At 42.4% G+C, this 17334-nt stretch overlaps 1 protein-coding gene across 2 annotated transcripts in view; it reads right to left on the reverse strand.

Moving 5' to 3' along the window:
* The window catches only part of SEL1L (SEL1L adaptor subunit of SYVN1 ubiquitin ligase), a 57262-nt gene that overhangs the window by 11496 nt on the left and 28432 nt on the right, over positions 1-17334 (reverse strand). The window contains exons 10-18 of one of the 2 annotated variants that reach the window (XM_077463725.1): positions 15364-15518; positions 14441-14497; positions 14027-14095; positions 12862-12939; positions 10783-10845; positions 9363-9450; positions 6495-6643; positions 4375-4540; positions 1091-1162 (exon numbers count right to left, since the gene is read on the reverse strand). In XM_077463725.1, the coding sequence (XP_077319851.1) occupies positions 1091-1162; positions 4375-4540; positions 6495-6643; positions 9363-9450; positions 10783-10845; positions 12862-12939; positions 14027-14095; positions 14441-14497; positions 15364-15518 (897 nt within the window). Of the gene's footprint in view, positions 1-1090; positions 1166-4374; positions 4541-6494; positions 6644-9362; positions 9451-10782; positions 10846-12861; positions 12940-14026; positions 14096-14440; positions 14498-15363; positions 15519-17334 lie in introns of both variants that reach the window. The other variant, XM_077463724.1, reaches the window with a different exon arrangement.

Genomic DNA, 17334 nt, shown 5'->3' on the forward strand with positions numbered 1-17334 from the left:
TTTAAGTTTTGAATAGAGTGGGAGGGATTACAACCCGTCAGCTTTTGATATCTAGGGCTCTGCAAGGGCTTGTTTATGCACATGGTGCCCTCTGATGAGTAATGTGAACTCTTCAGGGGGTATTTAACAGGTGATGAGGAGGTGCTTCCGCGCTGCATAGCATATCAAACCCAACAACAGGGCGCTACAACAGGGCGCTCCTATCCAAAGCACCGCATGACAGCAGGGATCGTTTTTGCAATGGCACTATGCAAATTATTGCAGCTGTGGCATATGTACACCCCCATCCACCAGGCTGGTAGCTTAAAAAGATGGAGCAGTAGAAAAACAGAGCTCAAATAGCATGTTTCTACCACCCCCATCCACAAATGTTCACAGGGTCTTAAGCCCCGTTCACGCGGCCGAATGTCGGGTGGCATTGGCCGGTTCAATAGAAACCAGCCAACATTCGGCCCGTGTGTACTGCAGCTGGTCCAACAAAAGCCGGCTGGTTAGGGACATGACCAAAAAAGGGTCTGTCGATTGGTTTCCTATCAGCGATCTCAGACAATTGCTGAGCACACCGACCAGCGTGTTCTGCTGGGGGGGGGGCCTTTCCCCTGTCAAAACACAATAGCTCAGTGGGGGGAGATCGCTGTACAAACATCACATAGTTAGTACAAGATCTCCTCCTGAGCTCTCCAGTTTTTCTTCATTCAGCCCACTGGGTAGAATGAAGAAAAAAAAAAAAAAAAAAAACTGTCAGTGTGCACCAGGCTTTAGAAAGATTTGCCTTCACTTCCTATCCTGGTTATAAGTTTCATCAGACAGGAAGTCAGGGGGAATGCTCCAATAGAAACACAAACAGCAGGGTGAGGCCAAGACCCGTCAGCTTTATATTTAATCGGTGTCCCTCTTGCACATTTCCCTTCACTTCCTGTCTGGTAGTATACAAGGGAAAACGCTCTAATGGAGCCCCGATTAGCAATAAACACCAAAGCGGGTTTTAATCCTTCCCCACAACATCAAAAAAATAAAATAAACCCAGTTTGTACTGGACATAAGCTTTAAAAATGGCAGCGATAGCATCATGTAAAATATCTGCACTAACCTTGAGAGGCGGCTCGGTTCCAATGTAGCAAAGCTCTTGGGAAAGTCTCATTCTCACCGACCAGAGAGGCTTCTTCTGTGGACAGAGAAGCAGAAGGTTAAACCTCTGAAGCTGTGAGGGAGGGGCAGCACATGTGACAAGGAACATTCTGATAGGAGGAGAAACTATAGTGACAGACATATGGGCTGCTGTTCAAACATAGAGGTGGGGCTGGGAGATGACCAAGCATTATTGCTTAAGGTGGTTGATGAGCCACTCTAACCTATAAACACCATCAGCACTGCCTCCTGTTGCAGTGTCCCCCTCTGTGTGTGATTTATAAAAATAAATGCTGAAAATACCAAATTTTACGGCGGAGACTGCGATCACATGATTGTCCAACTTTCTCCTTTCCTCCTCTGAGAGATGCAGCGGGTGGGGCTGAGATTTACCTGCCGACGTCAGTTATCGAGGGGAGGAGGAGAGAGCTGGTTGGTCATGTGATCACAATCTCAGCAGTGAAATTAGGTATTTGCATAATTTATATTTATAAATCACACAGAGCGAAACGCAATAGGAGGCAGTGCTGATGGTGTATACAGGTTAGTGCTGTGAGAGCAGCAGGATGGGGGAGGGGTGGCATTGGCATGCAGAGAGGGGAAGGGGGAGGAGGACACAGTAGCAGACAGGAGAGCAGTAGCAGGCCGTTGATGACAGAGGCAAGTAAAACTGACAACTGTGTCTGGTCTCAGCCGCTGATACACCGTGGTCAGTTTACAGAGGGGAGGGCAGAAACTGGCAGGATCGGCCAGGTTTTTTTTTTTTTTTTTAGGCGTTACAGGGGGCCAAATGATACAGGACAAGCACTGTCATAAAATGCTTTAAAGAGGAGCAGGATCCATTTTTATTTTTTAACCGCTTGCCAACCACCTGCCGATTGACAGAATGGCACTTCTGCGTGAATCGTCTTAGCTGTACAGTGGGTGCTTTAAGGCGTATAAGGCGCGCGACGTATGAGCCTGTGCTCGTGGCCACGATGGCCATCGGCTACCCTTAACCGATCAGTTTCCTCTCCCAGGCAGTTCTGTAGATCCATGCAGTGCCCTGACCAGGCGATCTGTAGAACCATGCAGTGCCCTGATCAGGCGATCTGTAGAAAAATTCTTCAAATTTAGGCCAATATGTATTCTGCTACATATTTTTGGTTAAAAAAAATCCCAATAAGCGTATATTGATTGGTTTGCACAAAAGTTATATAAGGTCTACAAACCATGGGATATATACTGGAATTGTTGTATTTATTTTTTTTTTCATACTAGCAATGGTGGCGATCAGCGACTTATAGCAGCACTGAGATATTGTGGCAGACAATCAGACACTAACTGACACAAGTGTCCGTTTGTGATCAAAGGGGTAAATGTGTACCTAACCAGTGCACTATACAGTGAGGGGGGCTTTTACTAAGGGAAGTAGTTTATTTTATTCCCCGCTTTGTTTGGGGGAGGGGGGGGTGGGTGGATTACTTCCCCACTGACAGGACAGAGCTCTGCCTTGTTTACCATAGACAGAGCCCTGTCTGGCCTGTTTTTCAGACAGACAATTGGCAGTGATCTATTGGCTGGCACGTGCTGATCGGCATCTGCTCTTCTTAGGCACAGCATGGGCAGATCAGGTACCCAATGTGTGATCTGGCGCAGCTGGGCTGCCTATACAAGTTATACGGTCGTCAAGCGGTTAAACCCAAATTGTGATATGTTACAGCTTACCAATCATTAGATGTGGTGGCTGCATTTGATTCTTTTAAATTTTCCTTCTGTTTTCACCTGGTGATCTGGCCAGTAACACGCCTCCTGTATTAGAGCGGCTCCACTCTGGATGAAGGAGCACAGAATGCACCTTTGGACAGCAGTATAGTCAGTCTGGGGGGGGTGCTAGATAGTCTAGCAGATTTAGATACACTAACAAATTGGAAGTCAAATTCCAGCTCACACTGCAGCTACATCAACACTTCTTTTGGGGAAAAACAGTTCACATGAATAAACGGATCATTGGAATCACCAGTCAGTGGTAAAAACGGTTTGTATCATTCCTGCAATTGCTACATCTGCAAGACAGCTTGTTCTGTTGAAAAATACTTACTAGGTGGATCACCAGGGGGAAAGCAAAAAAAAAAAAAAAAAAAAACACAAAAAAACAACACATTAAAAAGAACACTAATGCAGCCACGACAGCTAAGAATTGGTAAACTGCGATATAATAAAAGGTTTGTTTTTGGGTTTAATACCGCTTTAACTTATACAGTAACCTGGACACAAATTTAAAAAAAAAAAAATCGCTGAATGCATGTCAGTTTATAGCAGATGCTGAATCAGACTCTCAGTGTCTATAATAAAACAGTAAATAAATTCAGGTCGTTATCACAGGGCAAAGGGCTGGTGAATGTGGAGATTAGCAACGTCTTGTTTACCAAATTCAGCTACTTTATTACCTTTGGTCATTCAGACTAACGCACGCCTTCAAATGACTTGTAAGATATCAGAAACTTCTGGCTTGCAGCACTGGGGTCCTCGGTATGAATCCCAGCCAGGACACAATCTGCATGGAGTTTGCATGTCCTCCCTGTGCTGGGGTGGGTTTCATCTCATTCTCCAAAGGCTTTGGCTGCTGTATGAATAAGTTTCTAGTATAGGTATGTATGCCTGTAAAATACAGCCCTTAGACTGTAAACTCCCTGAGGGCAGGGACCGATGTGTATGTACCGTAAAGTTTTGCATACATTATTGGCGCTATAAATTCTAATGAATAATAAATAGGCAGAATATCAGAGATAATCCCAAATATGACAGGACTTTAAAGGCATTATAATACCTTGCTTTTTATTAAAATCAAAAACATCATGCCTATACTTACCTGCTCTGTGCAATAGTTTTGCACAGAGCAGCCCCGATCCTCTTTCTGGGGTGCCCCGCTGGCGCTCCTGGCCCCTCCTTTTCCTGCTCGCTCCCGAGTCCCGCTGCTGCATCCATTGACACAGGCAAAGGGACTCATCCTGGCCACACCTGCTCCTGTGTCATTGGATTTGATCGACAGCAACGGGAGCCAATGTGGAGAGAGACAGTGGATAGATCCGCTGAGCTTGTGCACATCTCTGGATCGGTTTGGGCTCGGGGGAAGAAAAAGGCAGCACAGAAGGTTTTTAACCTTCTTGCATAGGATGTGTTAAGGTGAAAAACCTTGAGGCTCTACAACTATAACCCTTCCTGCATTACACCTCATGTGTCTCACAACAGCAGACAATCCCTTACTCTGGTCCAGGATGAAGGCCGCGTTGCTCTGTGCCACCTCGTAGCCTTGTTCAGCCAGCAACAAGTACTGCACTACAGCAGTGTTGGCGTTTCCATTCTTGTAGCTGTTATACGCCGTCATCAACCTCTCAGACCAACGGCCGCGTTCACACACGTTCTTGAACAGCTGGGCAGAGAAGAGGGAAGAAAAAGTGACCCAAGTTAGCACAATTTTTTTCTATATTGTGAAAGATAATGTTACACTGAGTAAATTGATAATGTTATGCTTCAAAATAGCACCCGCTTTTGGAATGGCAACAAACTTTGGCACTTAAAAATCTCCATTGGCAACATTTAAAAATTTCTACAGGTTAACAGTTTTCAGTTGCAGAGGAGTTCTAGGGCTCGAATTATTGCTCTCACTCTAAATGATCGTGGCAATACCTCACGTGTGGCTTGAACAGTTTTCATATGTGGAAACGACTTGCGTATGCATTCGCTTCTGCGCGTGAGCTCGGAGGGACGGGGCACTTTAAAATATGTTTTTTTTTTTTTACCTTTTATTTTTACACTGTCCTTTTAAAAAAAAATAATTTGGGTCACTTTTATTTCTATTACAAAGAATGTAAACATTCCATGTAAAAGGGGGAAAAAAAAAAAAAAGCATGACAGGACCTCTTAAATGTGAGATCGGGCGTCAAAAAGACCTCAGATCTCATATGTACACTAAAATTGTTATTATATTTATTATTTTTATTTATTCATATATTTCATTTTATTTTATATTTCATTTGATGTCACTTCGGCCCTCCAATGCTATGGAGCTGAGCAGAGGCAATCTTCCCCCTCACTCGGCACCCAGGCAGTGAGGGGAGTGGATGCGATAGTCTCCGCCCCTGGTTTCGGTAAGCGATGGGGACAATGGCGGCAGGAGGGGGGCCCTCTCCCGTCACCGATAAAAGTGATCTGGTGGCAAATCTGCCACAGAGACCACTTTTAACTCAAAGAAACGCATGCCGCTCCTGAAAATACCATGGTTATGGCAGCTAGCTACTGCCACAACCACCGTATTTAGCATCAAATTACCGAATTACAGGTACAGCAATTTGCGTGAAGTGCTTCAATGGTTTGTTTAGGCCAAGCTGGCCCAACAAGCTATTTGCTGCATTAACAGATGCATTTCCTGGCTGCGCTGTATTAACTGTAGGCAACCTCAAGTACTTACAGTATACAGTGCTGTGTCCAGGGCAGTGGGACATGAACTTTCCGTATCACTCCCAGAACAAAATAGAGTCGGGTGACATTCGCGGGAAGCTTTGTATTGTACGGAGGAATACAAGGCTTTCTCCGATTGGCTGAAGCGGAGATCACAATGTCATCAACCTGCCTCTTCGCCGCATCAGAAGCTTTGTATTCATGCATATAATGCACACCTTCCTGCAAATGGCTGGGCAGCTCTCAGTCTCACTATTTTGTTCCAGGGAGTCCCATTGCCGGAACAGTGTTATATACAGTATGTAGCTGAGGCTACTTATCATAAATACAGCTTGCCGGGCAAGCACATCAATTATTGCAGTAAATAGTTAGTGTGGGCCAACTTGGCCAAAATGAACTACCGTATTTAATTGGTGAATAACACACACCTTCATTTTGAGAGGGAAGTTAAAAAAGGAAACAAAAAAACCTTACAATTTTAAATAAAAACTTCAAAGCAAAATAAGGGTCAGTGCCCTTCAATGTAGCCTCACCAGTGCCGGATTACACAGTGCCAGCAAGATAATGCACCATGTCACAAAGATCCAATCATCTCACCACTGGACAATGAGGTGACTGTACTCCAATGGCCTCCACACTCACCACATCTCATCAAATAGAGCACCATTGGGATGTGGTGGAACAGGAGATTGGCATCATGGATGTGCAGCTGACAAATCTGTAGCAATTGCGTGATGATATCATGTCACCATGGAGCAAAATCTCTGAGGAACGTTTCGAACACCTCGTATCTATGCCATGAAGAATGAAGGCAAAAGGGGGTCCAACCCGGTACTAGCAAGGTGTACCTACTAAAGCGGCCGGTGAATGTATATGGTAAGTTGCGATACATATGGTATTATATAGGAACATTATTGCTCAGTTACCTCCACAGCGGTTTGGCAGGATCGTAGAACTCCGGTGCCGGTGGCATGCATCTGAGCCAGATTGTAAAATGCCAGAATGTGACCCCCCTGGGATGCCAAATTAAAATACTTCAGGGCCTGTTTGTAATCTCTCTTCACTCCGACACCGTCTGCAGGGAAAACAGAAAGCACAAGTCAGCGTCACCCAACAAGATTACATTCCTATCCTATACATGTTTACCTGCGTGATTCACAACATTCAAGTGGAAGGATTTTTTTTGTCTCTTTTGCTCAGAATAAAAACAATCATTTCCCACCAGAACCAATACTATTACTTTAATCATAACAAATCTCATTAACTCACTTATATTATGCTGGTAGAATGTCACAAACTAGACCCGTCTCCTGCTGGGATCACTGCTGCCATGTGACAGCTGCTTTCTAATACTTGGCTATCTGTCCCTCTAACCTTCTGACACTTTTTAACTAGGGCTTCAACTAACGATTATTTTCATAATCGATTAGTTGGCTGATTGTTTTGATTAAATTGGTTAATAACCTTAGAAAAAAAAAAAAAGTAAGTGTGGTGTATAATTTAGTTACGGTAATATGTAAAGTTTGAAAAAAAAAAAAAAAAAAAGGCAATTTATTCTTAAACAGCTCTATGCAGTGGTAAATATAACCAACTATATGGTTAGGGAGAAAAATCTCTAATCCACTCTGAGAATAACAGACAGAAGAGATATACTGTATATACCATTAGAGGCAATATATACCATTAGAAGAGATATATACTGTATATACTATTAGGAGGATATATCCTTTTTATTAACCACTTCCCGACCAGCGCACGACGATGTACGTCGACAGAATGGCACGGGCAGGCATATTGGCGTACATGTACGTCCAATATTCGTTGCCGCCGTGCCATCGGGAGCGTGCCGCCGGCGGCGCGCTCCCGCGCTGGTCGGGACCCCCGTGAGTCCGGTCGCGGGACCCGCGGACTCGATCGCCGCGGGCATCCCCGCGATCGTCTCACGGAGCGGCCGAATGGAGGAAATGCTGTATAAACAACATTTTTCCATTCTGCCTAGCAACTAGTGACGCTGATCTCTGCTCCACAAAAATGTGTCAAAAATGTCCGATGGGTCCCCCACAATGTCGCAGTCACAATAAAAATCGCAGATCGCCGCCATTACTAGTAAAAAAAAAAAAATAATAAAAAATTATTAATAAAAATGCTATAAAACTATCCCTATTTTGTAAATGCTATAACTTTTGCGCAAACCAATCAATAATCGCTTATTGCGATTTTTTTACCAAAAATATGTAGAAGAATACGTATCGGCCTAAACTAAGGGAAAAAAATGTTTTTTTATATATTTTTGGGGGATATTTATTATTACAAAAAGTAAAAAATAATGCGTTTTTTTCAAAATTATCGCTCTATTTTTGTTTATAGCGCAAAAAATAAAAACCGCAGGGGTGATCAAATACCACCAAAAGAAAGCTCTATTTGTGGGAAAAAAAGGACGTTAATTTTGTTTGGGAGCCACGTCGCACGACCGCGCAATTGTCAGTTAAAGCGACGCAGTGCCGAATTGCAAAAAGTGGTCTGGTCTTTGACCAGCAAATTGGTCCGGTCTGAAAGTGGTTAAAAAAAACAAAAACAAAGAATGTCTTCCTTCAAAAAATAAATAAATATATATATATATCAAATTTTAAAAACGTTTGTTAGATTTTCTAATAATTAGTGGGGTCAAATCGACATTTGTTTTCAATCACAGTGATGGGAAAATTTGGAAAGAATAGAAAACTTGGTCAAGGGAATTTTCAGACAGTGTATGTGGTTTTCGTTCAGAAATTACATTCATTTTAAAAAACAGAATGTTAGAAACAAGTGAAAATTAACAAAAAAAACAAAAAAACAAAACAAGACAAAAAAAACACACCCCATGCTTTCATTCAGTGAACGTACAGATTTTTCGTCTGAAAATTGATCCGTGTGGCCAGCATAAGGTACACACCTATGCAGTTTGCTTTTGATCTGTTTCTGCAGTGCTTTTTGCGCGAGTGATTTTGCTACGATTCGTGTTTTTGCTTTTCTTTTGGCCAATTTGTTGTTGGGCAGATAAAAAAAAAAAAAAAATGCAGCTTTTTTTTTTTATGTAAAAAGTCCCTGACCCTTTCCAAATACGCAGCGGCTGAAAAAAAGCATAGATGTGAACGTGTCCCATAGGAAACCATGTAAATGAACTATAGTGCATTTCTGCAAAAAACACCAAAAAAACACAGGATGTGAACCAGGTCTAAAGCCCCATACACACTATCAGATTTTCTGGTGATTTTTGTCTTCAGATTTACCAAAACCATGTAGTAGAAGGGCCTGCCTGATTGCCTACAAACTGAAACTCCTAAGGTTTGACCTCATATTATATGGTTTTGGTAAATCTGAAGGAAAAACTCAGCAGAAAAACTGATAGTGTGTATGGGGCTTAGGACCTTCAGTAACATAACGGGGTCCAAAAAAAAAAAAAAATTAGCCCTTTATAGTACAAAAAAAAAGGAGCAAATCATTACTGTAAAATAATTTTTTTTTTACTGAAGAACTGTTATGGTAATATTTACAGTAGCGATTATTTGCTCTTTTTGTACTATAAATGGCTCATTTTAGTTTTTTTAACTCCATTATGTTACTGGCCGATTAATCGATTATGAAAATAGTAATTAAGTAAATTCATCGATTAGTTGCATCAGCCCTACTTTTATCAGTGCCATCACTGCCAGATTACCCGCTGTACTCACTCTACCAATCCATAGAGGACTACCATACGGAACACCCTCCTGCCAAATGTGTGAGCACAAGAGAACGTCCAAAGCAACACTTACTGTAGTACATGGAGCCGAGCTGAAGCTGCCCGTCCACCCAGCCCTGCTCAGCCGCCTTCTGGAAATACTTCAGTGCCAAGTCGTAATTCTGTTAAGAAAAAGAGAGTCAGAGATTGGGATGCAAGATGTCGGAGCACCGGTCCAGATAAGAAGTACGCAGGGAAAGGGAAGATCTGACTACAGCTGTAAGGTTACAGCATAATCGCAGTAGTCAGTAGTCTCCTTGCGTCCCCAAATGGGATGTCCCAGGGCGGGTATACCAGCATCCTGTTTGGGGATGCAAGGAGACCCTTATCACTACCGCGATTATGCTGTAACCTTACAGCTGTAAGGTAAGGGGACACCCACTCACCCACCGAACGGAGGGAAAGAAAGGATTGCTACACCTGTTTGCATGATCCATAAAAGCACCAACACTTCATTGTGTTTGCACAATGAACCATATGGATTGCACAGTTAATTAATTCATGCTTATTTGCTGCTATATATATTTATGTGTGTTTTTTATAATACTTGCACAAAAGTTTTGGCACTTTCCTGTTATTGGCCATTTTATATATATGTTTCCCTGCAATATTTGCACAAATAAGTTTTGGCACTTTCTTTGCGATCCCGCATGGCAAAACATTCAGTGGAGCACAGGGGAGATGTGCAAGGTCTTTTAGACCCTGGATTTCTCAGTAAAGAGAACCTTTCTCCTAAAAATCATCACATAGAGGACTTTTTGTTCCCTATGAAGTTTGTCGCCCTATTTTACAGGAGCACGCAAATTTAAAAAGGTTGGACATGTTGGATAGCTATTTACTCAGTGCAACTTCGCCTTTTAAGTTTTGCCGAACATTTAGGTAGGTTATTGCGTTAGTTTGCCCTAAAATTCACTTCAGTGTGTTTTTTACAGAAATATTGAGCTCCTTGGACCTTTACAGTAATAACGTGCACCGTAAAAAATTTGCCACTATTTTATTCTCTAGGGTGTCTGCCTTCAGAAAATAAATGTTTGGGGGTTTTGTGTAATATTCAGGCTGAAAATGATTTTTTTGTTGTGTGCAAACAAAATGCAAAAACGGCGATGGCAGCAAAAGGGTTAATGATAATTTTTAAAAAAAATATTTTTACCACATTAGGTACAGCATTAACGCTCATCTGAACCACAAAATGACCAGAAACATCTGTTAGGCACCAATTATGGAGAGTATAATGACTAATAACTGGATCAGGCAGGCTGCTAGATCATAGTAGGACTTGCTATACCTGAACAGAGACATGTCACCTTAGCAGCAACATGAAGTCTTGGGATACAGCCAATACAAGCATCATCATAAATACAAAGGATTTTATCACCAGGAAATGGGAAAGCTCAAAGAAACCACAAAACAAAAAGAAAACAAAATGGACCCAACATGTCCAGGGTAATACTCACCACAGGAACACCTCTGCCATACAAGTATGCCATGCCTAGACCGCTCTGTCCTACCGGATTTCCCTGTTAGAAGAATAAAGTTGCGTTGGGTTTGGTTACATGCTGCCACCTACTGTCTACAATCTGAAATGAATGTGCTGGCTTAAAGTGGAACTTTACCCATAACAACTTGATAAAAAAAAAAAAAAATAATAATAATAAAAAATAATGCTCTTTAGTAAGGAACATACACGCCACATTAATAATTTGACTACCAAAATGAGTGTGTGCTGAAAATTGCCTCCAGCATTGCTCCTGTTTCTTCTTGCTGGAGGCAGCCATTTTGGTAAAGCCCAGAGCCCCTGAACAGCAGTAAATTATAAAGTGAAACTAAATCAATCCATTTAAGAATTTCAAAAAACAGTTACATTCCTGGAATGCTGGGATTGCCAAGTGTCACATTTGCTTGTTTCAGCAACCAAACTGTCAAACCATCAAATGGCTGGAGGTAATAACTGATCACATGCAGCACCATGGCAGTTTCAGGGTCAAACAGAAGCAGCTTCCTTGGCTGTAAAGCAGGGGTAGGCAACCTCCAGCTGTGGTGAAACTACAAATCCCATCATGCCTCTGCCTCTAGGAGTCATGCCTGCGATTGTTAGGGTCCTGCAATGTCTCATGGGACTTGTAGATTCAAAAAACAGCTGGAGGGCCAAGGTTGCCTACCCCTGCTGTAAATCATGGGAGGGTTTAATTCCACAAAGGCTGTCAGCAGATCAGTCTCTACAAATTCATCACTGCCTAAAAATAAAGAGCAACTAAGCACGTGCAGAGCAGGGCGAGACTGAGTATTACTGGATTTTAAACAATATAGGCACTTAAAGCGGAGTTCCACCCAAAAATGGCACTTCCACTTTAAGTACCAGTGACCCCCCACATTTGGCATGTAATTTTGGGGGGGGGGGGGGGGGGGACCGAGCGGAAGTTCACCTCTCCTCCCTCCCTGCAATCTTCTGGGACACGTCACAGATGATTGCCCGGCCATTCACAACTCGCAGGTTGTGCATGCACAGAAGGCGCCCGGCTGTGAAGCCGCTGCCGGGCGCTCACAGTTACAATCCAGGCTCCGTGGAGAGGAGCGAGGCATTGTGCTCCCACATCACTGGACCGTGGGACAGGTGTCCGTTTATTAAAAAATCAGCAGATACATTTTTTGTAGCAGCCGACTTTAAAATGGGTGGAACTCCGCTTTAATGTTTTACACAGCTATACCTGAAAAAGAGGCCAGCCTGAAGTCATCTAGTAGGACTTCATTTTCAGACTAAAGTTCCACTTTAAAGTGGTAAAAAGCCTTTTATTTGCAGCAAACCCCCTTCCTCCCAGCCCCTCCTAATACCTACCTGAACCCCATCGTGATCCAGTGATGAGCACAAGAGCAGCAGCTCTCCACCTCCTCATTCACTGAGACAGCAACAGGAGCCAATCGACTGCCACTACTGTCAATCACAGCAAGTGAGCCAATGAGAAGAGTGCAGGGCCAAGCCACTGTGTGTGCGCAAATGGACACACAGAGCAGGGGCTTAGTAACACCAGTGGGGGACCCGAAAAGAGGAGGAGAACAAGGGCTGCTCTGTGCAAAAGAAAAAAAAAACAAAAAAAAAAAAACACCAAAACACGGAGCATAAATAAGAAATGTCTGTTTTTTAAATCTGCCTTTAAAAGTAGTGGACCAAAAAATAAAATAAAAATGTATATATATATATATATATGTGTGTATGTGTGTATGTGTGTATGTATATATATATATATATATATATATATATATATATATATATATATATATATATATATTATATATATATATATATATATATATATATATATATATAGCTACAGCACTGACAATATTGTATACAGAAATAATCTAAAGACTAAAATGTTCCATTTTCGCAAATTTCTACCCCGTCCCCATTTCTTGCACACTCTTATTCTCCCGACCTCTCCTCCTGCCCACTCACTGTAACATTTACCCCCCCGGGCAATCTTATCCTCTCCTACCATAAAACCATGCACCCCTCTCTTCCTCCAGAAACTACTTACCATGTCAGCTGCTTTCTTGAAGTACTGAAGAGCGGTTTCATTGCTCTGCATCACCGTGTCACTGCCCTCTGAGTACATCTGAAAGACACGAGAGAAGACACAGCTGACCACACAGACACCTCTTGTGACAGACCCAACCAGGAAAGGGCTTTTAGAGGGGACTGCAGGATGGCCTCTTGCATACCGACTATGGGCCTGGCTTTAAAGTGGGCTTTATTCTTGGGAGGTGTCTGCCTGGGGGACCCCCTTGGAGTGTTCTTGCAGGTCCATGTCTCCTTGAAACAAAGAATCTGGGAATCTAGGACACTTGGAGACACTGTACTGAAACCAGCAATGACTGCTTTAGACTGAGACTCAGGGGAGATGTTAATATAACCAGCTCAAAACAACCTGATGCTGGGGTTTCCTGCTATAATAATATGTTTAAGTTATTAGGTGTTTATTGCTAAGTATGTCTCTCCCATTGTGTGCCTTCTAGGTGTGAATTCCCATTGTTAATTGAGTCACCTATTGTTCCTGTCTGTCGTCTGATCATTTCTTGGAGATGTGGTTAATGTGATGTCCACTTTACCTGGTTATCGAACCATTGTGGGATATTTATGCTTACAATAATGTGTGACTTTGTGTATCCAGTTGTGGACTTGTTGCCGGATTGTCTGGGCACTCCCTGACTAATCAAGGCTTATTGGTAATTAGCACACCGTGTCCGTTTATGTGAGTGGTCAAGCTATTACCCGATCTTGCATAGTATATATTCTGTTTGAATTTACAATAAAGCCAGTTCCTGTTTGCACCTAAGCTAGTGTCATCTAGTCCTTGGGTGCTCAGCTATAATACCTGGTACCCGGGTCCAGCCTGGAGGAAGCTGTATACTGACGGAAACATCCAAGCTGGTTGCTGGACAGTCAGTCACATTTTTTTCCATAGGGTCTGTGCGCTTCCTGTACACCAGCAACACAATTCAAAATATCTCCCCTAGGATATCCCACTCCAGTTCTGTCTCCAAAACATGTACAGACCACAGCTCCTAGAAGACTGCATCTTCTAGATTTTGGACACAAATGGTGTCTGTTGAATGGGGATGGGGAGGAAGGTGCCAACTATCCAACTGCTGATTGCTAGCTCTGCCTGAACTCTTTGATCCCCAAACCTCTTTGGATCTTACCTTCCCCAGGAAAGCCATGGCATGGGAATTCCCAGCATTGGCAGCTTGATTGAAGTATTCAAAGGCCCTCTGTAGAAAATTAATGTTCAGTGTTAATGTGCACAATGCACACAACCAGCACCTATCTATATACAACATACACACAGTGCACACCCCCATCACTGATCAATATACACACAGTGCACACCCATCACCGATGGATATACAACATACACACAGTGCACACCTATCACTGATCAACATACACACAGTGCAAACCCAGCACAGATCATACAGAATACATAGTACACACCCAGCACTGATTAATATAAAACATACACACTGTGCAAACCCATCAATATACAACACACACAGTGCACACCCAGCACTGCTCAAAGATCTACAATGCTAAACACTTAATGACCTTGGACATACCTGATGGTTTTGCTCTACTCCACGTCCCCCATGTAGGTGAAGCTGCCCCAGACCCACCTAAAGCATAAAAGACCATTAATAGGACACACCTTGTGGACAACAGATAGAAAAATTAGGGGGACTGCATAAAGAAAAGCACTAGGCAACCATTCGGATGTCAGGGCTGTTTCAAGTTCAGGAGAGAGAGAATAAAGCTAAAAACTCAATATTTTTTGTGTGTGGAAGAAGATGTCTGGATCATTTTCCCTGAGCATAACAGTCCTGTTGTCTGTCACATGTTAGATCATCCATTACAGTATGAAATTGGAACTATAGGCAAACCCCCCCCCCCCCCCCCCCATTTTGAATATAGATTAAAACCGTCAGATTTTCTTTTGCCATCTCTGTCCCATTGGGTAGCTTTCCCTTCACTTCCTGTCCCATAGCCAACACAGGAAGCGAGAGGAAATCCCTGAAAATCAAGGGAATTCTGTGGGGACCTCCAGGTCACCAGGACTAGTGTCCCCATTGGAACATTTCTCCTGGTGACAGCCAAAAATTTGATATTTTCTTTTACTTTCAATGATAATGGTAAACAGGACATATAGAGGAGGATGAATCTCCCTCGTTGAGATTTATCCTCCTCTATATGTCCTGTTTACCATTATCATTGAAAGTAAAAGAAAATATAAAATTTTGGGCTGTCACCAGGAGAAATGTTCCAATGGGGACACTAGTCCTGGTGACCTGGAGGTCCCCACAGAATTCCCTTGATTTTCAGGGATTTCCTCTCGCTTCCTTCAGGGCACAGACAGCAACAAAAACTGACAGGGCTTCTAATCTCTCTCCACTCCATCCACAATATAAAAAAATAAAAAAAAATAAAAGCCTTTTTGTATTGTAATTATCACAGTTAAAGTATAACTAAAGAGTAAAAGGCTGACCTGTGCCTGGACATCTCCCTTCTCTGCCAGAAACTGGTAATATTGGATCAAGTCTTCCTCCAGCATCCCACTGGCCATGCCTGGGTTCTCCACTTCATCTGCCAATCGGATCCTCTGTACCACAGTGCCGCCCGTCAATGAGATGTCACTGGCAACTGTAAGATGGAGGACAGAAAGAAAAATCATTTGATGTTCTACTAGAGAAAAAAATAAAAAGTGGCTTTAGGAAGTCCAAGGTCACCTTTCCTGACTGGCCAAACAATGCGGGAATGTCTTATATTACCGGGACATCTCTACCCCGCCCCAATTTTTTGGGCACCCTGGACTGAATCTAAACTTCCCCATGGTGACATCCATATGACGGCAGCATAATTGACACTTTGGTTTTTATTCTTGGTGACTCTATGCACTCATTGTGCTAGAAAAAAATAAATATGTATGTTGAACCTGAAAGCTTCCACTCCTGAAGAAGAGATATACAGTCTTCAAACGTGTTGGGTGTTACATGCTGTATATGCTATAGGTTCTGATATTGTGTATAGAACCTCGATGTGGTTTCCATTGTATAATCCCCTCTCTGTTTTTTATGCCATTTTCAAATAAATTTAAAATATATTTAATAAGGCTATTTGGACATATTTCTGCATTAAAAGTCTGACACTTGGAGGGTACTAGTTTGGCTGTGAAGACCCAGTGATGCCATTACCGGGTCCTTTCCACTGGTCTTTGCAGAGTTTGATGGAGTGGACTGGCAGGCTCCTATAAACATCACAGAAGCCTGCCTCCAGCATCTTATAAAATAACACATCCTAGGCACCCCTTTAGATATGCGCGCTCTCTGTGCTGGCCACTGTGTACTGATTACGTTAGCTGTGCAATCTGCTGATCAGATCTAATACAGCGTAATCAAGCAACTGATCAGCAGATTGCACAGCTAAAGTTTGTACCACACAGTGGCCAGCAGCAGGAACCAGCCTGCCAACTGAACACTAGCGTGTTCTTAGATAGAATGTTTAGAAACAGCACTACAGTGACTGATGCCAGCCCTAAAGATCACACACACACTTGATGAAGAGCAAAGAAAGGCAATAGCAGCGAGAGGCAGCCAACAAAAAAAGGTCGAATCAGGTGGATTAGTGATTGATGATTGGAATCCTTCAGACGGGAAATAAAGGTGAACTCAAGAAAGCTGCTGCAGCTTCAAAAAGGGTTATATTGTTGGGATAGAAGTTTGCAGAGGATTGAGAATAATCAATTTCGATACAGGAAGGGACTTGCTTTGTGAGGGAAAGGCTGAAGTTCAACTTTAACCACTTTCAGACCGGACCAATTTGCTGGTCAAAGACCAGACCACTTTTTGCGATTCGGCACTGCGTCGCTTTAACTGACAATTGCGCGGTCGTGCGACGTGGCTCCCAAACAAAATTAACGTCCTTTTTTCCCCACAAATAGAGCTTTCTTTTGGTGGTATTTGATCACCCCTGCGGTTTTTATTTTTTGCGCTATAAACAAAAATAGAGCGATAATTTTGAAAAAAAACGCATTATTTTTTACTTTTTGTAATAATAAATATCCCCCAAAAATATATAAAAAAACATTTTTTTCCCTCAGTTTAGGCCGATACGTATTCTTCTACATATTTTTGGCTAAAAAAAAATCGCAATAAGCGATTATTGATTGGTTTGCGCAAAAGTTATAGCGTTTACAAAATAGGGATAGTTTTATAGAATTTTTATTAATAATTTTTTATTATTTTTTTTTTTACTAGTAATGGCGGCGATCTGCGATTTTTATTGTGACTGCGACATTGTGGGGGACCCATCGGACATTTTTGACACATTTTTGGGACCATTGTCATTTATACAGTAATCACTGCTATATAAATGCAGTGATTCCTGTGTAAATGACACTGGCAGTGAAAGGGTTAACCAGTGGGTGGCAGTGTAGGGGTTAAGTGTTCCTAGGGGTGTG

Source organism: Lithobates pipiens, unplaced genomic scaffold, assembly GCF_037356315.1.
Source record: "Lithobates pipiens isolate NorthernLeopardFrog02 unplaced genomic scaffold, aLitPip1_a1.2 Scaffold_30, whole genome shotgun sequence".
Classification (NCBI taxonomy): Eukaryota; Metazoa; Chordata; class Amphibia; order Anura; family Ranidae; genus Lithobates; species Lithobates pipiens.